Raw genomic sequence first — 24604 nt, forward strand, 5'->3', positions numbered from 1 at the left:
TTCCCTTCCCCTTCCGCTTTCCTCCTCCTCCCTCCTCCCTCCCCTTCCCCTTTCTTCTTCTTCTTCTTCTCTCTTCTTCTTCTTCTTCTATCTTCTTCTTCTTCTTCTTCTTCTTCTTCTTCTTCTTCTTCTTCTTCTTCTTCTTCTTCTTCTTCTTCTTCTTCTTCTTCTTCTTCTTCTTCTTCTTCTTCTTCTTCCTCTCCTCCCCCCCTTCCCTTCCCCTCCCCTTTCCTCCTCCTCCTCCTCCTCCTCCCGGGCAGCGGACGGCAGCGCAGCGCTCTCGCCTCCTTCTCTGCCGGCTCTCCAGCTCGGCCGCCGGTGCCATGAAGCCTCTCCAAGCGCAGAAGCCCCCCGGAGCCCGAGGTGAGTCCTGGGGGGGGGCGTTGGGGGGTGTGTGGAAGCGACCGGGGACTAGGCGGGCTGGGCGAGCGGGCGCTCGGGGGCGCCGGGTTGCCGCTCCCGCCCGCTGGCCTCTCTTCGCGGTCCGGGCGCCGCGCCCACCCCCCCTCGCCCCCGGCTGGGATGGCAGGCGAGGCGGGATCGGGACCCCCGGACTTCTCCCCCCCCTTCAGGACCTTTCGCACGAGACGCTCAGCCTCCGCCCCACCCCGCCCGTTCCGACGGGGCGGCGGACTCGACACGTGAAGGCTGAGCCGAGTCCGCGGCCGGTGGGAAGCCAGTTCCGCTCCCGAGGCAGGGAAAGCTTGGTCTGGAGTCGGGGGGTGGGGGTCTTTGGGGGTCCCCCCCAACCCCCAACCCCCAGGGCCTCGAACCAGCCACTTAGTAGCCCAAGGCTTGACTTTGCCTCCAAGCCTGAGATCTTGGCTTGGCTCTCCGGGGCTGTGTATCGGCACCTCGGCTTGAGGCCAGCTAGTTGCTAGTTGAGCAGGCTTGTGGGGATGCAGCCAACAGGTCTTGGTCTCAGCTGTTGGGCTGAACATACAGCCATAGAGGACATAGCACCCACACCACCTCCTGACAAAGCACCTTTGGGATAACCAGGACCTGGAGGACTGAGAATCTCCACGGACATTTAGCCACCCACGCGCTTTGGAAGGGGGCCGGAGTATGAACGGATTTCCAGAAAACATGACAGATATATATATATATATGTTAATTTTTATACCGCCCTTCTCCCGAAGGATATATCAAAATGTAAATACAAAAGTTAAAAAAAGAGTTTAAAAGAATTAAATAATTATGCCCAATATAATACAATAATAAAAGGGTGTTAAAACTAAATCCAACCCCAAACCCATCAGACCAGATATGAGCTTCAGATGGAGATGGAGACCACACAGACACATCCCCAACAGCCTCCGCGTGTCTCCGACAGTGAAGGGAGCCAGGGCAGAAAAACATCCTGCAGCCAAGAAGGCTCCACACCCATTTGCTCCACTCGGGTGACCCTTGAGGACACAGGTAAACCTCCGAGTGGCCTCAACGACCCTCTCAAAGGATGCAAAGGACCAGCGGTCTGCAAGGAGTATAAATCCTTCCCTTCCCCACCATCCAGTCAGAGCTGAAGAAGCTTCTGGGATGAGAAGGGAAAGGTCTTCAAAGAATAATAAGAAAGTCCCATGAGGACACAGGTAAACCTCCAGGTGGCCTCAAGGACTCTCTAAAAGGACGCAAATGACCAGCGGTCTGCAAGGAGTATAAATCCTTCCCCACCATCCAGTCAGAGCTGAAGAAGCTTCTGGGATGAGAAGCGAAACGTCTTTAAAGAAAAACAGGGAAGTCCAAGTGTCTCCTGAAGAAAAAAAGCATCTTTGGGACAACCCTGACCTGGGTGACGGAGAACCTGGCCTTCAGAAGTTGTGGGTGCGCCAACACTGGGGCGTTTCTCAGAAGAGATCGGACAGCCCCCTGTCCAGAATGGTTAGAGGGTCTCCTGCTTGAGCAGAGGGGGTTGGACTAGACCAGGGGTGTCAAACTCAATTTCATTGAGGGCCGCATCAGCATTGCGGTTGCCCTCAGGGGGCCGGGTGGGTATGGCCAGGGTGGGTGTGGCCTACTGGGTGGGCGTGGCTAGAGTGCGTATGGCCTACTGGGTGGGCGTGGCCAGCTCTACATCCTTCGCATCAAGGGTGCCTATGGGGGCCTGGGCAGGAGTGGGACAGATCTGAGGGTCTCTGGGCCAGGGCCAAGGCAACGGGGGCCATTCCCTCACTGTTTCCAGGATGGCTTCGCGGGCCGCATGAAACCACTTCGCGGGCCGCATCCGGCCCCCGGGCCTTGTGTTTGACATGTCTGGACTAGAAGACCTCCAAAGTTCCCTCCCAACTCTGTTATTCTCAGTGCTATTTTTGTAAAAGAAAAAGGTGCCGGAACTCACACATGTCATACAACCCGCCTTGCCTACCCTACAAGGTTCCATCCAAAAAAGGTGCCGGAACTCCGTTCTGAGCCTTCTATAAGAAAAAAAGCCCTGGTTATTCTGATATTATCTCAGCTCTGGGCAAGCGCTGGGATAAAATGCTTCTGTCTTCTGGTTTGGCAGATTTGTTAGCAGACGGTGGAGAACTGGCGGAGGTCCTGGGTGAGTTTGACGCGGTGATAGAGGACTTCTCTTCCCCCGTGCAGGAGCAACACTTCCAGTATGAGGAACATCTGGAGAAGATGAAGAGACGGAGCAGCACCAGCATCAGCGACTCCGAGAGTAAGGACCTTCCGTCTCCATTCCTATCTTTCCCTTTCCAGGGCATCACTTAGTCTGACGCGGACATAAGCAAGCATCCAAAATGGTTTCTAGTGTACGTAGTCTGCGAATTACGACCTCAGTTAGGACCATCATCTATTATAGACCAGTGCTGTATTATCGGACCGGTTGGGGGGGGGATTACAGGAGGAAAAAAAGATGGCGGTGTCAGTAACATGAATGAAGGACCGCCCCTTTTTAACATGCATTGCCCCACCCATAGAAAGGTGGAGTTTTGATCATGCACGTCCAATCAAGAATAGCATGGAATGGGATAGGATAGGATAGGATAGGATAGGATAGGATAGGATAGGATAGGATAGGATAGGATAGGGAATGGGAATGGGAATGGGAATGGAAATAATAGAATAGAACGGAACGGAACAGAACAGAACAGAATAGAATAGAAAATATGGAATGGAATGGAAAGAATAGAATAGAATGGAATGGAATAGAATAGAATAGAATAGAATAGAATAGAATAGAATAGAATAGAATAGAATAGAATAGAATAGAATAGAATAGAATAGAATAGAATAGAAAATATGGAACGGAATAGAATAGAATAGAATAGAATAGAATAGAATAGAATAGAATAGAATAGAATAGAATAGAATAGAATAGAAAATATGGAACGGAATAGAATAGAATAGAATAGAAAATATGGAACGGAATAGAATAGAATAGAATAGAATAGAATAGAATAGAATAGAATAGAATAGAATAGAAAATATGGAATAGAATAGAATAGAATAGAATAGAATAGGATAGAATAGAATAGAATAGAATAGAATAGAAGAATAGAATAGAATAGGATAGAATAGAATAGAATAGAATAGAATAGAAGAATAGAATAGAATAGGATAGAATAGAATAGGATAGGATAGAATAGAATAGAATAGAATGGAATAGAATAGAATAGAATAGAATAGAATAGGATAGGATAGGATGGAATAGGATAGAATAGAATAGGATAGAATAGAATAATAGAATAGAATAGAATAGAATAGAATAGAATAGAATAGAATAGAATAGAATAGAATAGAATAGAATAGTTGAAAGGGACCTTGGAGGTCTTCTAGTCCAGCCCCCTGCTCAAGCAGGAGAACGGTCCTATACCATCTCAGGCAAATGGTTATCTAATATTTACTGGGTTTTTATTATTATTATTAACTGGTTAATCACTCTGTGGTGTTTTTTTTAAATCCCTTTCCCGTGTTTGCCGTTGCACACATTTCATATTCCGCAGCTGGAGACACACACAGAGAAATGCTCGAAAGAGATCATTCAGCGATGTAGGTGGTCCTTGACATACAACAGTTCATTTAGTGACCATCCAAAGTTACGAAGGGACTGAAAAAAAGGTGACTTAGGACCATTTTTCACACTTAACACCACTGCAGCATCCCCACCGGTGACGTGATCAAAATTCAGCCATTCGGCAATTGACTCACATTTACGACGGTCGCAGCGTCCCGGGGTCACGTGATCCCCTTTTGCGACTTTCCGCCAATCAAAATCTATGGGGGGAACCAGATTCACTTAACAACCGTGCTACTAACTTAACAACTGCAGGGATTTACAAGAAAGGCTGTAACATGGGGCAAAACTCACTTAGCAACGGAAATTTTGGGCCGTAAGCCGAGGTTTACCTGTATTTTGATACGGGGGGCCAGACTCTCATTTCGGCTCCTTGGCTGCCTTCCCTTCCCTCTATTTATTTACTAACTTTTATTTACTTATTTGCCACTTATTTTGCCTCTGCTTCTTTGATTTTCACCTTCTAAGCCTCGCTCTTCTCCACGCACCCCTCCCCAATTTGAGCACGTTTTTTGCAATTGTAACTTGGCCAGGACCGATGTGCAATTTGAACCTCGTTCGGGGTATAATGGCCGTTTCGCCACTGCTAAGAGTTTACTAAGTCATTTATTTTTTTCCCCCTGAGGTCTTGATCAGGTCGCTTGTTTATACAGCTTGATATCAGAATGTGTGTGTTTCTTAAAAAAAAAAATTCTAGCTGACAGCTTCCTGCGCATAAATGCCCAAGGTGCTCATGGACAGCAATATATTATCATGCTGTATCTTGTGCTGATTTTCCGATCTGAACCACCAAATCTTGTGTCCTTCAGAAGGATGAGTTTGTTGACTGACCTGGCTGCATTTTCTAGCATTAATTGATTTCACCACCCTGCAGGGGACTTTTGAGCTGTAAATGGCCTTCCTCTTATTTATGTTTTTTTGCACAGAAGTCGGGAGGTAGAGGCTTCTTCCGACATTGATAAGAGTGGTATATTTCAGACCTTCAAATCTGACTTGTTTTGTGGGAGCTCCATCACTGGAGGTTTCCAAGAAGTGATTGGTCAGCCACCTGTCTGTAATGGCAGAGGGCCTCCTGCTTGAGCAGGGGGCTGGACTAGATGACCTCCAAGGTCCCTTCCAGCTCTGTTATTCGGTTAAAGGGTGTGATAAATTTAGAAGTTGTGGGTGCTCCAACACTGGAGGTTTTTTAAGGAGAGACTGGACAGTCGTTTGTCTGAAATGGCAGAGGGTCTCCTGCTTGAGCAGGGGGCTGGACTAGATGACCTCCAAGGTCCCTTCCAATTCTGAATAGCTTGCCTCCAGAAGTTGCGGCTGCTTCATCACTGGAGGTTTTTAAAAAGAGACCGGAGAGCCACTTGTCTGAAATGGTAGAGGGTCTTCTGCTTGAGCAGAGGGTTGGACTAGATGACCTCCAAGGTCCAAGGTTCCAATTGCTTATACGGCCAGGCCACTGAGCTTCAGTTTCTTTGCCTAATTTTGCTTCCCAGAATGGAAAAATGGCAAGACGTTCTTCTCTTTCCCCCCCCCTCCCCGCCCCCCCCCCAAACTTACAAATGGTAACTAGTGAAAGCCGACAGGGGAAAAAAATAGGAAACTCTGAGCTTTTTCTACTTGGAATAAAAGGCTCTTTTATTCTACAAAAATCGTAACGCGTCGGTTTCTGCCCTCCACGGCCCTTTAGCAACGCTCCGTCCTAAATCTGCAACTGGGCATCACTTCTACCAACGTAAAACCCCTCCTTGGCATCCAAGCCCTTTCCCTCCCACGTCTGGAGAGAATTGGTAGTACCAATTTCAGGAGATCAGGCCCGGTTTCCTTGGCAACCTGTTTTTTTGCAAAATGTCAGTGTGGGAGCTGGGAGGAGGCGGGTTGTGAAAACTCATCTGCGGCAGCGAAGGAGGAGGCTGCTCGGGGATATTTTGTCTGTAAACAACTTTTATTGAAGGAAGAACACACATCCGCCCCTTGTAATTTCCTCCTGACTGCTGGCAAATTCACACCCGCCTTCCCACCGTTGCTTCTCGATTATGCCCATGCCGGCAAAATCCTCAGCCGGCCTGTGGCTTATTATCCCTTTTTTTTTTTTTCCCCTGCTGGTAGATGAGACGGGATGGAATCAACCGCACGCTGCCCTGGAGGAATAAAGTCAGGGGAAATTTGAGGCAAAACAGCAGAATCGTAGAAGGACAGAGCGGGAAGGGACCTGGGAGGTCTTCTAGTCCAGCCCTTTGCTCAAACAGGAGACCCGTACAGAATCATAGAGTAACAGACTGGGAAGGGACCTTGGAGTTCCTCCAGTCCAGCCCTCTGCTCAAGCAAGAGACCCTTACAGAATCAAAGAGTAACAGAGCGGGAAGGGACCTTGGAGGTCTTCTAGTCCAGCCCTCTGCTCAAGCAGGAGACCCTTATAGAATCATAGAGTAACAGAGCGGGAAGGGACCTTGGAGTTCCTCCAGTCCAGCCCTCTGCTCAAGCAGGAGACCCTTATAGAATCATAGAGTAACAGAGCGGGAAGGGACCTTGGAGGTCTTCTAGTCCAGCCCTCTGCTCAAGCAGGAGACCCTTATAGAATCATAGAGTAACAGAGCGGGAAGGGACCTTGGAGGTCTTCTAGTCCAGCCCTCTGCTCAAGCAGGAGACCCTTATAGAATCATAGAGTAACAGAGCGGGAAGGGACCTTGGAGTTCCTCCAGTCCAGCCCTCTGCTCAAGCAGGAGACCCTTATAGAATCATAGAGTAACAGAGCGGGAAGGGACCTTGGAGGTCTTCTAGTCCAGCCCTCTGCTCAAGCAGGAGACCCTTATAGAATCATAGAGTAACAGAGCGGGAAGGGACCTTGGAGGTCTTCTAGTCCAGCCCTCTGCTCAAACAGGAGACTTGTACAGAATCATAGAGTAACAGAGCGGGAAGGGACCTTGGAGGTCTTCTAGTCCAGCCCTCTGCTCAAGCAAGAGACCCGTACAGAATCATAGAGTAACAGAGTGGGAAGGGACCTTGGAGGTCTTCTAGTCCAGCCCTCTGCTCAAGCAGGAGACCCTTATAGAATCATAGAGTAACAGAGTGGGAAGGGACCTTGGAGGTCTTCTAGTCCAGCCCTCTGCTCAAACAGGAGACTCGTACAGAATCATAGAGTAACAGAGCGGGAAGGGACCTTGGAGGTCTTCTAGTCCAGCCCTCTGCTCAAGCAAGAGACCCGTACAGAATCAGAGTAACAGAGTGGGAAGGGACCTTGGAGGTCTTCTAGTCCAGCCCTCTGCTCAAGCAGGAGACCCTTATAGAATCATAGAGTAACAGAGCGGGAAGGTACCTTGGAGGTCTTCTAGTCCAGCCCTCTGCTCAAGCAGGAGACCCTTATAGAATCATAGAGTAACAGAGTGGGAAGGGACCTTGGAGGTCTTCTAGTCCAACCCCCTGCTCAGGCAGGAAATCCTATACCACTGTCAGGAATTGATTGTTCACATATTTGAATTCCACCACTCACGCCTTCCTTCCTTCCTTCCTTCCTTCCTTCCTTCCTTCCTTCCTTCCTTCCTTCCTTCCTTCCTTCCTTCCTTCCTTCCTTCCTTCCTGTGGTGGGATTCAGCCAGTTCGCACCATTTTGGCAGAACCGGTAGCCAATTGTTTGGTTTCCCAGGCCCAGAACGGACTTCCGGAAGTGGCATCCACGCAGAGAACCGGTGGTTCACAGCTTTGAATCCCACCGCTGGGTGTATGCAGTTCTTTTCTCTAAGAAGTCAATTATTCCCTCATGTTGGCCTTGGGTCAAAAGCAGAAGCAAAGAATTTTACTTTTAAGATTAAACAAATTACTGCGAGGGTGTCTATAAATCAGCGGGGGGTTTTTTAGCTTTTATTTTTCCCGAGGATTCCCTTAAACCTTTTTTTTAAAAAAAACTTTTCGACTGTATGCAGTATATTTTCGTGGTGCCAAAGCAACTGTGGGTCAGTGTTTGCTGATGGTTTCTCACAATCCTGGGTCAGTGCCAAGGCTGAGAGGCTGATTCAAGAAATCTGTCAGCAGATAAATCAGGCCGATAAGAAGACAAATTAGGCCGTTCTTCGACTTTTTCTTTCAGGAACTTTGAGGCGAGCAGTAAATCTTGGAAAGTCCGGTGTCGGGAAGGAATCTAGGTTGATTTAGTTTAATATTTTCGTGGCTTTGATCGTCAAATGAGATGAGATGGCGTTTGGAGATAGTATGAGGTTCAAAAGTCAAATCGGGAATTGTTCTTAGTTTCCTTCTGTTTTTTAAAAAAAAAATTTCGTTGGTTCCTTTTTTTTTTTTTGCAAAAGCCACCGTGGGAAAGAGTTTGCTCTTTGAAATGGTCACACTTCTTTTTCAGGCATCATACAAATGAGATATGTACGGTAATAAATCAAGCAGTTCAAGAAAGGACCATAGCTGGCAAAATGTCTCCGGGCTTCAGTAATAGAATTATCTCCAAAACTGCATCACGTGGTAGCTTGGATGCCTACAATAATAGAATTACACGGACTGTGGGATCTAAACGATGGCCCTGGCAAACCACTTGATCTTCAAAAATCTCAGCCGGTTTATTCCAGCGTCTTACAGACTTGCACTGGGCCACCTTTTAGGCAAATTTACGGGAGGTCTACAACCACTTAAAATCATGGCCGACGAATTCAGAAGACTCGTAGGAGGATCTTCATAGAAGATCCTTTGGCCTCATTACTATCACTCTGGAAAAAATATTAAACACAGCCCTCTCTTATCTGAGAAGAACTAAAGAGCCTCTTGTTGCGGGTGAAGAAGGAGAGTGCAAAAGTTGAGTTGAAACTGAACATTAAGAAAATCAAGATCATGACATCCGGCCCTCTCAATTCCTGGCAAATAGATGGGGAAGAAATGGAGGTAGTGACAGATTTTATTTTCCTGGGCTCCAAGATCACTGCAGATGGAGACTGCAGCCAAGAAATTAAAAGACACTCCTGGGGAGGAAAGCCATGGCAAATCTAGACAGCACACTAAAAAGCAGAGACATCACCCTGCCAACAAAAGTGTGTATAGTCAAGGCTATGGTCTTCCCAGTTGCAATGTATGGCTGTGAAAGTTGGACCATAAGAAAGGCCAAGCGCCAGGGAATTGAGGCCTTTGAACTCCGGTGCTGGAGAAGACTCCTGTGAGTTCCTTGGACTGCAAGGCGATCAAACCAGTCAGTCCTAGAGGAGATCAACCCTGACTGCTCTTTAGAAGGCCAGATCCTGAAGCTAAAACTCAAATACTTTGGCCACCTAATGAGAAGGAAGGACTCGCCGGAGAAAAGCCTAATGCTGGGAAAGGTTGAGGGCAAGAGAAGAAGAAGGGGAGGACAGAGAAGGAGGTGGCTGGATGGAGTCACTGAAGCAGTAGGTGTGAGCCTAAATGGACTCCAGAAGATGGTAGAGGACAGGAAGGCCTGGAGGAACGTTGTCCATAGGGTTGCGATGGGTCGGACACGACTTCGCAGGTAACAACAACAACAATCTCTTATCTGGTCTAGTTTTCTGCTGTTTTGTTTCATTACCTTCAAAATGGATCGCAGAAGCCACATTATGGAATTGGAAGGTGCCATAGGGTCATCTAGTCTAAACTTCTTCTGCAAAGTGCAGAAAGACTCCAGAGATGGGGAACCCTTCAGCCTTCCTAAGTAGACTTCATAAGTTGTAGGAATCTTATCGTCAGGAAGTTGTAAAGGCAAGTCCTCAAACTTGCACCTATTTAGGGACCGTTTGAAGGTACAGTGACTTATGACTTGCTACAACTGGCTCAGGAATTCTGGGAGTTGGAAGTCCATGAGTCATAAAGCAGCCTAGGCCTAGGTCAGAGGTAGGCTACATTGGCTCTTTTATGACTGGTGGACTTCAACTCCCAGAATTCCTGAGCCAGCGTGGCTCAGCTTGGAAACCTCTCCCTTTCCCCTCAGCATGGCTGGCTCAGGAATTCTGGGAGTTGAAGTCCACCAGTCATGAAGGGGCCCAGGTTCCCCACCCCTGGTATAGGATTAAAGCTAAATTAAACCCTACTTTCCACTGTTCATATTTTATAACTTCATAACATCAAGGTTGACTCAGCCTTCCATCCTTCCGAGGTAGGTAAAATGAGGACCCAGATTGTTGGGGGCAATTAAGCTGACTTTGTAATAATGCCGCTTGGGGTGTGTGTGAAAGCCCTAATAAGCAGGCATATACATAGAATGAAGGCTACTGCTAAGCTTGTAAGCCGCCCTGAGTCTTCGGAGAAGGGCAGGATATAAATGGAATTAAAATAAATAAAATAAAATAAAATAAATTTGTCTCCAAACAGGGGTAGAAGCTTCAGCATGGAATAGGACGTAGGAATATTCCCTAATAAGTCATAAAGATACTAATAGATAATGTGTCCTAACAGCTGTGAGGAAACAGCTCTGAAAAGTACTATGCAATCTCCTTTTCTTAATATTAGCATTGTTTATCTAGTTAAAAGGTAAAGGTTCCCCTGCACGTGCGTGCTAGTTGTTTCCAACTCTAGGGGCCGGTGCTCATCTCCGTTTCAAAGCCGAGGAGCCAGCGCTTGTCCGAGGACGTCTCCGTGTTCATGTGGCCGGCATGACTAGACGCCAAAGGCGCACGGAACGCTGTTACCTTCCCACCATAGTGGTCCCTATTTTTCTACTTGCCTTTTTACGTGCTTTCGAACTGCTAGGTTGGCAGAAGCTGGGACGAGTAACAGGCGCTCACTCTGCTACGCGGCACTCGGGATTCGACCCGCCAAACTGCCGACCTTCTGATCGACAAGCTCAGCGTCCTAACCCACTGAGCCACCGCATCCCTAAGGTTGCCTATCCCTGGTCTAATTTAATGAAGAGAAGGATGATGGGGGGACAGGATAGCAGTGTTCCAATATCTCAGGGGTTGCCCCAAAGAAGAGGGAGTCAAGCTATTCTCCAAAGCGCTCGAAGGCAGGACAAGAAGCAATGGATGGAAAAGGAACAAAAGAGAGAAGCAACCTAGAACTAAGGAGAAATTTCCTGACTGTGAGAACAATTAACCGGTGGAACAACCTGCCTCCGGAAGCTGTGAATGCTCCAACACTGGAGGTTTTGAAGAAGAGTCTGGACAGACATTTGTCTGAAATGGTATAGGGTTTCCTGCCTGAGCAGGGGGTTGGACTAGATGACCTCAAATTTCTTGTATCACCAAGAAATTCTATGTAATTCATGGTAGGTTTGTCACTGGAAGTGCTGAATTGAATCTAGATTGGAAGATAAGAATAGGATATGGCAATTCTCCAATCCTGCATTTTTCTCATTGGTGTAAGATGTTTAATGAAGAGCATAAATTACAAACAATTAACCTATTGGCTTCCAATAATGGTGTTCATTACCTTAAGGATTAAATCTGCTGCAAAGGAGATAAGTGGATATATGCACAGAATTATTAGTTTATTTGTCATCTATGCCAGAAAACAAATTATCTTGCTTATTGGATGGGGAAATTTATATAAGCACCATTAATAATGAAAAATCCTTGCATGTTTTAGGATGAAGCTCCTAACAGATGATCTCTGCCATGGATTTAATAATTCCACTGAAGTTAATAGTTCATCCAGCGAGGAATAATAATTCCAGATTTGTGTGTATAAAAGCTATTTGATAATATCAAATACCTAAATAAGATTTGAAAATATTTATATTTTTCTTATAGCCTTTTATATGCACAGTAAGACTTTGTTTTATTGAGCGATTAATAACTGTGAGCTCAAATGTTATTTTGTACCAACAGAATGTTTGTAGCTCAGGGTTGAACTGTGAGGTCCTGGGTGTTCTCTGAGCTTGGTTGATATCTTGCAAATTATTTCAATACCCAACTAGGTAACATCATCCGTGAGAGAAAGGAGCTGGGTTGGAAGAGGGGAAGGAGAACTGTAGGTCCTGGGTGCTCTCTGAGCTTGGTTGATTTCTTGCAGCAGTTTTATTACCCAACTAGGCAACATCATCAGTGCTAGAAAGGAGTGGAGGAGGAGGAGGAGGAGGAGGAGGAGGAGGAGGAGGAGGAGGACTGTGGGGTCTTTGGTGTTCTCTGAGCTTGGTTGATTTCTTGCAGACATTTCATTACCCAACTAGGCAACATCATCAGTGCTAGAAAGGAGTTGAGGAGGAGGAGGAGGAGGAGGAGGAGGAGGACTGTGGGGTCTTTGGTGTTCTCTGAGCTTGGTTGATTTCTTGCAGCTGTTTTATTACCCAACTAGGCAACATCATCAGTGCTAGAAAGGAGTTGAGGAGGAGGAGGAGGAGGAGGAGGAGGACTGTAGGTCCTTGGTGGCCTCTAAGCTTGGTTTGTTTTCTTGCAGACGTTTCATTACCCAACTAGGCAACATCATCAGTGCTAGAAAGGAGTTGAGGAGGAGGAGAAGGAGGACGGGGACGAGGAGAACTGTGGGGTCTTTGGTGTTCTCTGAGCTTGATTGATTTCTTGCAGACATTTCATTACCCAACTAGGCAACATCATCAGTGCTAGAAAGGAGTTGAGGAGGAGGAGGAGGAGGAGGAGGAGGAGGAGGACTGTGGGGTCTTTGGTGTTCTCTGAGCTTAGTTGATTTCTTGCAGCTGTTTTATTACCCAACTAGGCAACATCATCAGTGCTAGAAAGGAGAGGAGGAGGAGGAGGAGGACTGTAGGTCCTTGGTGGCCTCTAAGCTTGGTTTGTTTTCTTGCAGACGTTTCATTACCCAACTAGGTAATATCATCAGTGCTAGAAAGGAGTTGAGGAGGAGGAGAAGGAGGAGGAGGAGGAGGAGGACGAGGACGAGGACGAGGACGAGGACGAGGACAAGGAGAACTGTGGGGTCTTTGGTGTTCTCTGAGCTTGATTGATTTCTTGCAGACATTTCATTACCCAACTAGGTAACATCATCAGTGCTAGAAAGGAGTTGAGGAGGAGGAGGAGGAGGAGGAGGAGGATGAGGAGGATGAGGAGAACTGTGGGGTCTTTGGTGTTCTCTGAGCTTGATTGATTTCTTGCAGACGTTTCATTACCCAACTAGGTAACATCATCAGTGCTAGAAAGGAGTTGAGGAGGAGGAGGAGGAGGAGGAGGAGGAGGAGGAGGACTGTGGGGTCTTTGGTGTTCTCTGAGCTTAGTTGATTTCTTGCAGACATTTCATTACCCAACTAGGTAACATCATCAGTGCTAGAAAGGAGTTGAGGAGGAGGAGGAGGAGGAGGAGGAGGAGGAGGAGGACTGTGGGGTCTTTGGTGTTCTCTGAGCTTGATTGATTCCTTGCAGACATTTCATTACCCAACTAGGTAACATCATCAGTGCTAGAAAGGAGTTGAGGAGGAGGAGGAGGAGGACTGTGGGGTCTTTGGTGTTCTCTGAGCTTGATTGATTCCTTGCAGACATTTCATTACCCAACTAGGTAACATCATCAGTGCTAGAATGGAGTTGAGGAGGAGGAGGAGGAGGACTGTGGAGTCTTTGGTGTTCTCTGAGCTTGATTGATTTCTTGCAGACATTTCATTACCCAACTAGGTAACATCATCAGTGCTAGAAAGGAGTTGAGGAGGAGGAGGAGGAGGACTGTGGGGTCTTTGGTGTTCTCTGAGCTTGATTGATTCCTTGCAGACATTTCATTACCCAACTAGGTAACATCATCAGTGCTAGAATGGAGTTGAGGAGGAGGAGGAGGAGGACTGTGGGGTCTTTGGTGTTCTCTGAGCTTGATTGATTCCTTGCAGACATTTCATTACCCAACTAGGTAACATCATCAGTGCTAGAATGGAGTTGAGGAGGAGGAGGAGGAGGACTGTGGAGTCTTTGGTGTTCTCTGAGCTTGATTGATTCCTTGCAGACATTTCATTACCCAACTAGGTAACATCATCAGTGCTAGAATGGAGCTGGGTTTACTCTCTGCTTATCTTTGCCTTCCAGTGCTGAGCTATACAAATAGACAGTAATCAGGCATCTCTTTGACTTTCTAGTCTTTCTTCAAATTGTATGTTATAATGTGAGGCACGTTTAGTTGCTGTATATTTTATTGGAGTAAGAAAATACTTAACAAGTTGGCTTACCTTAAGGGTTCATTTTACTCCATGGGAAACGGAATAACACGAGTTTCTTCTTTTTTCCTTAACAACAACAACAAAAAAAGCCCTAAAGTTGCTGTGTATGCTTCCCGCTCTTGGTGGAAGAACCAATTTTGCACTCTTTATTTATTGCTTTTATAATTCCTTCGTTTGCCTAAGAGCTCAGAGTAAGGTTCCTCGTTATTTTTAATCCTAACAATAACAAAGTTTCTTGGTCGGTCAGCTTTAGAGTCCCTGGCTCAAAGTTATTCAGCGAGCTGTAGAGCTGAGAGCTTCCTGGTCCAGATCCTCACCTTGATTGCTACACCCCATTGGTTGCGTTCTCACATGGTCCAAGGGTGGATATTTTTAGACCAAGAAAATAAATCTGCATTCACCCTGTGCAAGGAAACCGAATTTCTGATCTCCAGCAAATAATAAACAGCACAAACAGAAGGACAGAGCTGGGAGGGACCTTGGAGGTCATCCAGTCCAACCCTCTGCTCAGGCAGGAAACCCTATACCATTTCAGACAAATGGCTGTCCAGTCTCTTCTTAAAAACTTCCAGTGTTGGAGCATTCACAGCTTCTGGAGGCAGGTGGTTCCACTGGTTAATTGTCCTCACTGTTAGGAAGTTTCTCCTTAGTTCCAGGTTGCTTCTCTCCTTGATGAGTTTCCATCCATTGCTTCTTTTCCTGCCTTCAGGCGCTTTGCGGACTAGGTGGACCCCCTCTTCTCTATGGATATTGGAAGACTGCTTTCATGTCTCCCCTGGTCCTTCACTTCACTAGGCTAGCCATACCCAATTCCAGCAACCGTTCTTCATATGTTTTAGCCTCCAGCCCCCCTAATCATCTTTGTTGCTCCTTCTCGACATCTTTCTAGAGTGTCAACAACTCATCTGGCGGTTATGAGTGGTGACTGTGCCTCCTTTTACATTGGAGGGGATCTGTTTCTCCAGGGCTGTAAAGTCCTGCAGCCTAGACTTCAAACTTTCGCTTTTTTGGGGGGGGTCAAGAATGGGGGAAGGTGTCATCTTTGGCCCGTATAAAGGGAATGAACTAATGTGGCGCCTGCGGCCATTATATTCTGCTTAACCGCTTGGTGCAAAACAAGCTCCCTTCTAAGCAATGAAGCAGATTGCTCCCAGATCACGTTAGGAACATTTTCGTGCAGATAAAAAAAAATGCGAGCCTCCCCACGGAGGGAGAATTTCCTAGTTCAGCAGCTTTTCACCGATGGAGAAAGAATTGGGGGAGCTTCTCCTCCTCCTGACCAAGCGAGACCAAATAAAACAGCGAACGTTTTAATTTCACGCTCACGTCAAAGGGCTGCCTGGTTTCTGCACAAAGATTTGTCTGTAGTCGCTGGAGGAAACAGCTAGAACATAATTAATCGGTTTATGTGGAGGAACAAGGAGAAGTAGTATTTCAAGAGCGGTGATGGAAACACTAGTTTAACCCTGAGGAAGGAAGGAAGGAAGGAGGGAGGGAAGGAAGAAAGGAAGGAAGGAAGGAAGGAAGGAAGGAAGGAAGGAAGGAAGGAAGGAAGGAAGGAAGGAAAGAGGAAGGGAGCCATTCTGGGGGTATAGAGTTGGATTGGTGGTCGTATTCTCAAATGAGCTGAAGGTTTAATCGGGATAAGCAGGAATTCGGAATCGATATAATCCCACAAGAATTAGACAAGATTTTATGGGGAAGTGATGCTAATTTTTTATCTAAGACCTATAATCTACTTTTGTTCCATGGGATGGAAGGGGGAACAATAAATGACGTAATGATTGCCTGGGGGAGAAATATAGGTCGCACTATAGAATTAGAGGAGTGGGAACAAATTTGGAAGAAAAATATAAAATTAACGTTAGCAACGGCATTTAAAGAAAATATGTACAAAATGTTGTATAGATGGTACTTAGCTCCCGCACGAATTTCAAAAATGTTTCCCAATGCAAATGACAAATGTTGGAAATGTGATTCTGCCAGGGGCACTTTCTACCATCAATGGTGGACTTGTCCAAAGGTTAGGCGTTACTGGACCAATATAAAAAAATTGGTTATTTCAAATAACAGGATATGATTTTCAATTGGACCCAGCTATTTTCCTCTTGGGGATGAAGCCACAAGAAGTAGCAAAAAATGTTTGGTATCTAGTAATACATATTACAACAGCGGCGCGTATGACTTATGCGCAATATTGGAAGACGAAGGAAATCCCAACGGACTATCAAGTAATAGAGAAAGTATTACTATGCGCAGAGTCAGATCGAATGACATATACTCTCAAAGGGAAAAGTGAATCACTTTTTAATAAAAGTTGGGACTCCTGGTATTCATGGTTACAAAATAGAATATTTAATCCCAACGGGGGAAATACCAGATGATTGTGTATTATTATTTGAGGTATAGAATCTGGAGATATATACGATTATAGATTTCTAATATTTGGTCATTAAAGGTTACTTAGCCTGGGATGCACGAGAAAAAGAAATTAGGGGTAGTATTACACTCCCCGGTCTTGTCTAATGTTGTTGTTCTTGTTTTTTGGTGTCTAGGATGGTTTGGTGTTTTTCTATTTGATGCATGTTTTAGTACTTTGTAATAATGTTCTTTTTTTTATTTAAAACTTGTTTAATAAAGTATATTTTTAAAAAAAAGGAAAGAGGAAGGAAGGAAGGAAGGAAGGAAGGAAGGAAGGAAGGAGTAGGAAAGAAGGAAGGATAAGGAAGGAAGGAAGGAGTAGGAAGGAAGGAAGGAAGGAATAGGAAAGAAGGAAGGAGAAGTAAGGAAGGAAGGAAGGAAGGAAGGAGTAGGAAAGAAGAAGGAAGGAAGGAAGGAAGGAGAAGGAAGGAAGGAAGGAAGGAAGGAGTAGGAAAGAAGGAAGGATAGGGAAGGAAGGAAGGAAGGAAGGAAGGAAGGAGTAGGAAGGAAGGAAGGAAGGAATAGGAAAGAAGGAAGGATAAGGAACTAAGTAAGTAAGTAAGTAAGGAAGGAAGGAAGGAAGGAAGGAAGGAGAAGGAAGGAGTAGAAAGGAAGGAAGGAAGGAGTAGGAAAGAAGGAAGGATAAGGAAGTAAGGAAGTAAGGAAGGAAGGAAGGAAGGAGTAGGAAGGAAGGAAGGAAGGAGTAGGAAAGAAGGAAGGAGAAGGAAGGAAGGAAGGAAGGGAAAAGAGAAGAAAGTGTGGGAGAGAGGAAGGCAGGAAGGAAAAGATCAAAAAGGGAGGGAGGGAGGGAGGGAGGAAGGAAAGAAGGAAAGAAAGAACTCAATCATTTTGATTGAAACTGGCCCGGATTCCAATTCTTTCAGGGTACCCTACAACGTGGTCCTGCCCCAAAGGGCTGACAGTTAACTGCTTACATACAATCCAACTCTGCATATTTTCGGGAGCAAAATGCTCGTTTGCCTGTCGGAGCCCTCCCACCTCGTGCAGGTGGCGCCAACGACAGAGGAGACCCACCTTTTCTCAGCTGGAGACCTTCTGGCCCCATCAAACAGGAGGCTGAAAATGGGAACTGCTAATTGCAGGATCCGGTCCCCCTGTTCGCACCACTTTGCACCAGTGAGGATGTGTAAAGGGAAAGAGGATCTTCTAAAAAAGAAGTCCCGAGTATCTCTTTAGCTTTCTTTTTTTCCCCAAACATGGTTTCGTAGCAGCGGTTAACTGCTGCTTAGGACCTGGCCTATATTTAAGTGGAGCTCTTGCGGTTTGGCTGAACCTGCGGAACAGAAATAACTGTCCAGCTAACCATGAATTATTGCCGTTGCCAAGGTAAGCATCCATCTTTTTCCGATTCCAAACCCTTCATTAAAGTAGGTTTTGCCTCAGCCCGAAGAGACTGCAAGCACAGAGTCAGGAAATTGGGGAAGGCCACTTAACCACCCAGTCCGACTGCAAGAGCTGAAATTAAGGCATCCTCAACAACTGTCTATCTAGCCTCCAACCTGGACACTTCTAGTGAAGGGAAGCCCACCAGACTTGTTCAAAGCCCTTTTGAGGTTGGGAGCAGCAAATAAACCATCATAAACAAACCGACACACTTGAGCGACGGAAAGGAAGATCGTCTATATCTTAACACTCCTTTGGCACAGGTTTAAAACTGGTGATTTTCATATGGATCGCTGGCCTACTACTGTTGTGATTCAGGGTCAGCCTGTGGGTTCGGCAGTTGGGTCGGACGATTCAGAGGAGGAGGAGGAGGAGGGGGGTGTTGGAGAGGTTGCTGAGGGTGTTGGAGAGCTTGCGGATGAGAGCCCTCAGCCAGGCCCCTCCCACCTGGTCACGACGGAGACCCAGCTGTGTGAGCCTGACAGCGTGGATGAAGATGACCCACAGCTGGCCCTGTTCAAGGACGCCCGACGCAGGAGGCAGTCAATCAGGAGTAAACAGAGGAAGGCAATGGGGCACCTCGGAAGGAGGCAGAGAGAAGCCACGCCCTGAACTGTATAAAAGGGGAATGCGTGGGAGGGCTGGTTTGCTGAAGGCAACCGCTTGAATAGCTCCTGTTTCATGGTTCGTGTCTTGTTTGCTTTTGTATGCATTAATTTGGTAGGCTTAGTTCCAGCCTCTTGCCTTCTTGTAAAAGGGGTTGTCCCTGCCTTTTCTGCAGGGCCGGTAGCAGGCTGGTACAGAACAACTACTAACTAAGCTAGCTGTTGAGGCTTCAGGAGACCACCCTGAAGCATCAAGTCTCCTCTTCTTTAAGAAAAAAAAAATCAGGAACTGTCGGGCGATAAAAAATTTCAAGCACTTGATTTTGCTAGATCAGAGGTCTCCAAACTCGACAACTTTAAGACCTCTGAGCTTCAACTCCCAGAATTCCTCAAGTAGCCATGCCGGCTGGGGAACTCTGGGAATTGGAGTCGACAAGGATTACATTTGCAAAGTTTGGAGACCCCTTTTCTTAGTTTGATTTGGGCACAGAACAAGATGGCCAAAGGATTGCCAGTTTTTAGCCAGCTCAGATGCGTATGAATGGCAACCAGCCAGGCAGAGTTATTCTGCCTTCTATTATTCTAGAATTGGTGGGTCCTCCACCGCTGGAGGTTTTCAGGGAAGAGATTAGACAGTTGTAGGGGATTTGTCCAGAATGATATAAGTTGTCCTGCTTGGACTAGAAGACCTAGAACTAAGGAGAAACTTCCTGACAGTTAGAGCAATTAATCAGGGGAACAACCTGCCTCCAGAAGCTGTGAATGCTCCAACACTGGAAGTTTTTAAGAAGAGACTGGACAACCATTTGTCTGAAATGGTAGAGGGTCTTCTGCCTGAGCAGGGGGTTGGACTAGATGACCTCCAAGGTCCCTTCCAACTTCTTCTTCTTCTTCTTCTTCTTCTTCTTCTTCTTCTTCTTCTTCTTCTTCTTCTTCTTCTTCTTCTTATTATTATTATTATTATTATTATTATTATTATTATTATTATTATTATTATTATATAAAACTTTTATTCATAAAACATGAAATTCAGTCAACTGAATGCTCAAGTTGACTGGTACTAATGGTTGACACGGGTTGCTGCCAGCATCCTAGGTATCAACCAGGTATCTCCTTAAAATGTAAGATGTTCTGAGCAGTTTTTTGTACACCATCATCATCATCATCACCACCACCACCACCACCACCACCACCACCACCACCATCATCATCATCATCATTATTATTATTATTATTATTATTATTATTATTATTATTATTATTATTATTATTTGCTTTCTAACTCTAGTTGACAACTTTGTTCCAGGTGCAGATTCGCTGTGTGGACACAGCCTCAGCTTTAGTGACGAGAAATTACATTCCTCTACGCCATCCACTCCATCGGTGTCTTCTCCCACGATAGCGTCTCGAAAAGGTAAGGTTTGAAGGCTCATTAAAAAAAACACAATTCTCCAGAATGAAAACCACGATTGCCCGAATGTGACCATGTTGGCGTGCTGCAACAATTCTAAGTGTGAAAACCGGTTACTTTTTTTCCCCATAGGCTGTGGTAGCTTTGAATGGTCATTGAGGAGCAATAGTACTTAGAGCAGGGGTCTTCAAACTTGGCCCTTTTATGACTTGTGGACTTCAACTCCCAGAATTGCTCACCCAGCATGCCTGGGTGAAGAATTCTGGGAGTTGAAGTTCACAAGCAGGGGTCTTCAAACCTGGCCCTTTTATGACTTGCGGACTTCAACTCCCAGAATTCCTCAGCCAGACATGCATGCCTATCTGAAGAATTCTGGGAGTTGAAGTCCACAAGTCATAAAAGGGCCAAGTTTGAAGACCCCTGACTTAGACTTATCAGCCGCTTCAGAGTGTTTTTACAGCACTTTACAGAGTCAGCATTATTTGGCTCCAACAATCTGGGTCCTCTTTTTTCAGACCTCGGAAGGATGGAAGTCAACCATGAGCCGATGAGAATCAAACTACTGACAGTTGGCAGAATTAACGTGCAATACTGCCCTCTAACCACTGCGCCACCCTGGCTATATCCCCAAATAAATGGCTATTAGTCAAGCATTATCTGTACTTGCTCCACTGAACTGTCCAGGAATGTAATTCTTGGAAAGCTTTGCTCAGTTCCAATTGCTGTTAGGAAAGTCTGGGTTTGATTCTTAGGCTGGATTAAGACACTGAACTTCTATGAGCATTAACTATAGAGTGCAGAGAAGAGCAGCAAAGATGATTAGGAGACGAAAGCCTAAAACATATGAAGAATGGTTGCAGGAATTGGGTATGTCTAATCTAATGAAGAGAAAGACGAGGGGGGACACGATAGCAGTGTTCCCATATCTCAGGGGCTGCCCCAAAGAAGAGGCAGTCAAGCTATTCCCCAAAGCCCCTGAAGGGAGGACAAGAAGTAACGGATAGAAACTCATCAAGGAGAGAAGCAACCTAGAACTAAGGAGAAATTTCCTGACAGAACAACTAACCAGTGGAACAACCTGCCTCCAGAAGTGGTGAATGCTCCAACACTGGAGATTGGACAGCCATTTGTCTGAAATGGTATAGGGTCTCCTGCTTGAGCAGGGGGTTGGACTAGATGACCTCCAAGGTCCCTTCCAACTCTGTTACTCTGTCCTTCTATTTAATGGTATTTGGTCCATGCTATCTCCCACGTGATGGCAGTTCAAAACATTTAATTTGGGAGCTTTGATAATATCACACTGTTGAGGAGTTACGGTAGATTTCTACAAAATTAAGTTGGTAAAGTGAAGACCCTTTAGACAGGAAAAAAAGAAGGCAGAAATAGCAGAGGATTGGAGGGCAATTTTGCTGGAATCACTGCGGCGTGGCTCTTGTGTTACAAATTAAGGGACCGAGTCAGCTAGCATCCATTTTGCTGCCCCTCCTTTTCATCTGTCAGATACGTATTCATCTCTTTGGCCCCCAAATATTCGTCTTCATTTTACAACTTTGCAGGAAACAGGAAACTCACCGTGAAGTCAACATTTCTTTTGCGTAGACTTTCCTCATTATTTGTTTTTTTTTTCTTTCCAGCAAAACTTGGAGACACCAAAGAACTGGAAGATTTTATTGCTGATCTGGATAGAGTTTTGGCAAGTAAGTAATCGATCTCGATCCCCAGTAGATACCTGGACAAGGATGAAGGTAGACAACAGTACATTCCTGCCCAGGAAACAATGAACAGATATCCCCAAGATGCTTTTTTTCAGGAGGCAACTGGACTTTCTCATTTTTCTTTGAAGACCTTTCTCTTCTCATCCCAGAAGCTTCTTCAGCTCTGACTGGATGGTGGGGAATGGAAGGATTTATACTCCTTGCAGACAGCTGGTCATTTGCCTTCTTTGAGAGGGTCGTTGAGGCCACCTGGAGGTTTACCTGTGTCCTCGGGGGTCACCTGAACAGTGCAAATGGGTGGGGAGCCTTCTTGGAAGTGCTGAAAGGGCTGTGTTGTAGAGTGGAGATAGAGGATGTCTTATCCCACCCCTTCTGTTGAGAGAGGGCTGTTCAGTTTTGACCTAGATGGACCCCTCTCTCAAACTATCTCCACTCTACCACACAGTCCTTTCAAGAAGTTCCAGGAAGGCTTCACACCCATTTGCACCACTCAGGTGACTTCTGAGGACGTAGATAAGCCTCCAAGTGGCCTCAATGACTCTCTGAAAGGATGCAAATGACCAGCTGTCTGCAAGGAATATAAATCCCCCCATTCCCCACCATCCAGTCAGAGCTGAAGAAGCTTCTGGGATAAGAAGCGAAACGTCTTCGAAGGAAAAACAGGAACGTCCAGTGGCCTCCTAAAAAAAGACACCTTTTGGGACAACCGTGACCTGGATGATGGAGAACCTCCATCGACAATGAACAGCTGTGTCCCTGTACACAAAGGAGATCCACCAGGACAATGTCAAAAAGTTGTGATGGGGGTTCCCGATACTCCCATGTAACACCTCTACTCCACGAGCTGCATTGGCTTCCGGTTGCCCTCCGGGTGAGATTCAAGGTGCTGGTGATGACCTATAAAGCCCTACATGGCTTGGGTCCGGGATATCTGAGGGAACACCTGCTGCCAGCATCAAGTTCCCTTCGTCCTGTGCGCTCCCACAGGGAGGGCCTTCTCAGGGTGCCGCCGGTAAAAGACTGCCGGCGGATAACACCCAGGGGGAGGGCCTTCTCTGTAGGTGCGCCTGCCCTCTAGAACCAGCTGCCCGTAGAGCTGAGGACTGCCCCTGACCTTCGCTCATTCCGCCGGGACCTGAAGACCTGGCTCTTTGAGCTTTCCGGCCCAGGCTGAGAGTTTTTAAATGGGGTTTTATATTTTTTCAGGGATTAAATTTAATTATTTTAACTGTCTTTAACTTTTGTATTGGTTTGGTTTTAAATACCCTGTAAACCGCCCTGAGTCCTTCGGGAAAGGGCGGTATATAAATCTAATAAAATAATAAAATAATAAAATAAAATAAAATAAAATAAAATAAAATAAAATAATAAAATAAAATAAAATAAAATAAAATAAAATAAAATAAAATAAAATAATAAAATAAAATAAAATAATAAAATAATAAAATAATAAAATAAAATAAAATAAAATAAAATAAAATAAAATAATAAAATAAAATAAAATAAAATAAAATAAAATAAAATAAAATAAAATAAAATAATAAAATAAAATAAAAGTCAAGATGACGACTAGGTCCTTTGTACAGGTGTGCACAAGACACTGCCCCAGAATACAGGAACATCTTTAGACTTCTTACATGCATGGAGATACATGGATTAAGGCCGAATTAATGTTTGACCTGGATGCTTCCATTGGGAACCTGAACACGGGTGGTCCTCGGCTTAACGACCACAGTCGAAGGCCCAAATTTCCACTGTCAAGTGAGTCAGCTGTTAAGCGAGTTTTGCCCCATTTGACAACCTTTCTTGTCGCATTCGTTAAGTGAATCAATGCAGCTGTGACGTTAAGTTAGTGAATCTGTTTTTTCCCCATTGACTTTGTTGGTCGCAAAAGGGGATCAGGTGACCCCTGGGAGATTGAAACCGTCATAAGTACATGCTAGTTGCTAAGCCTCTGAATTTTGATCACGTGACTGTGGGGGATGTTGCAGGAGTTGTTAAGTGTGAAAAGTAGTTCATAAGTTACTTTTTTCACTGCTGTTGTAACTCCGAAAGGTCACTAAATGAATGGAGAGACACCTTTATGAGATTAGTTCCGATTTATTTCATTCCGTGTTCAATTCTTGTCTCTATCATTCCAAGTACATTGCAAACGTATCTTGAATGAGTATTTATACCACACAAACATAAGAGTAATATTTATTCCATCTGATCTTTCTACAGGTATGTGAAACACTCTTATTTTGACCCAAAACCTGCCTTCAAAAGGATGAGATGGAATTTATTCCTGCAACCCACCATCTGATGGGAGAAACACAGGAATTCCTTCTTTTCTCGGAGGTTTTCCAGCAATTGCCTCTTAACATGTTTAAAGTATTGTGATTGCGATTTTTTTTCCTTCTATCTACAGACTGAATCAAATAACGCAAGCTTTTTCTTAAAAACAAAAACAAAAAAACTGTAGCTTAACATTAATTTAAACAAGGCCTTTTACGAAAAGATCGGAAATTCTATATTAACTTTTAAACGTTTTCATGATAATATATTTTTGTATGCAAATAAAAGCTAAACTGGAAATTAATATATACACAGAGGGAGAGAGAAGAGTTGGATGGATGAGTGGATGAATGATAGGTTGCATAGATGAATTGACGAACTGACAGACGAAAGACAAGTGGATGGATGCTAACTGAGGATAGGTATCGATGAGTTGAATGGAGGGCTAATTAATTGAGATAAATGATAAATGAACACATAGATGGGTGGACGGATGTTTAATTGCAGGAGAGGATAGACAGAGCGAGAGAGAACATGATAGACAGAGAAATAGATGACAGAATAGATGGTCAGATGGCTAACTGATTAATAGATGGAATTGATAAATGGATGATAAATTATAGTGGATGGCTGATTGAAATCAGACAGATGGGAAATAGAATACACGGATAGCAGGTGGATGTTTAATTGATTGAAAGAGAAGATGATAGA

General features: G+C 45.1%; 1 protein-coding gene across 1 annotated transcript; it reads left to right on the forward strand.

Annotated features, from left to right (window-relative positions):
- Positions 1-271: 271 nt before the first annotated feature.
- RGCC (regulator of cell cycle) lies at positions 272-24604 on the forward strand. Its single transcript, XM_083362363.1, has 5 exons — positions 272-363; positions 2504-2662; positions 19797-19904; positions 21536-21598; positions 23840-24604. Exons 1-5 carry the CDS (start codon positions 324-326, stop codon positions 23845-23847), a joined length of 378 nt encoding a protein of 125 aa, XP_083218489.1. The 5' UTR covers positions 272-323; the 3' UTR covers positions 23848-24604.

This window comes from Vipera ursinii, assembly GCF_947247035.1.
Source record: "Vipera ursinii genome assembly, chromosome: 4".
Classification (NCBI taxonomy): domain Eukaryota; kingdom Metazoa; phylum Chordata; class Lepidosauria; order Squamata; family Viperidae; genus Vipera; species Vipera ursinii.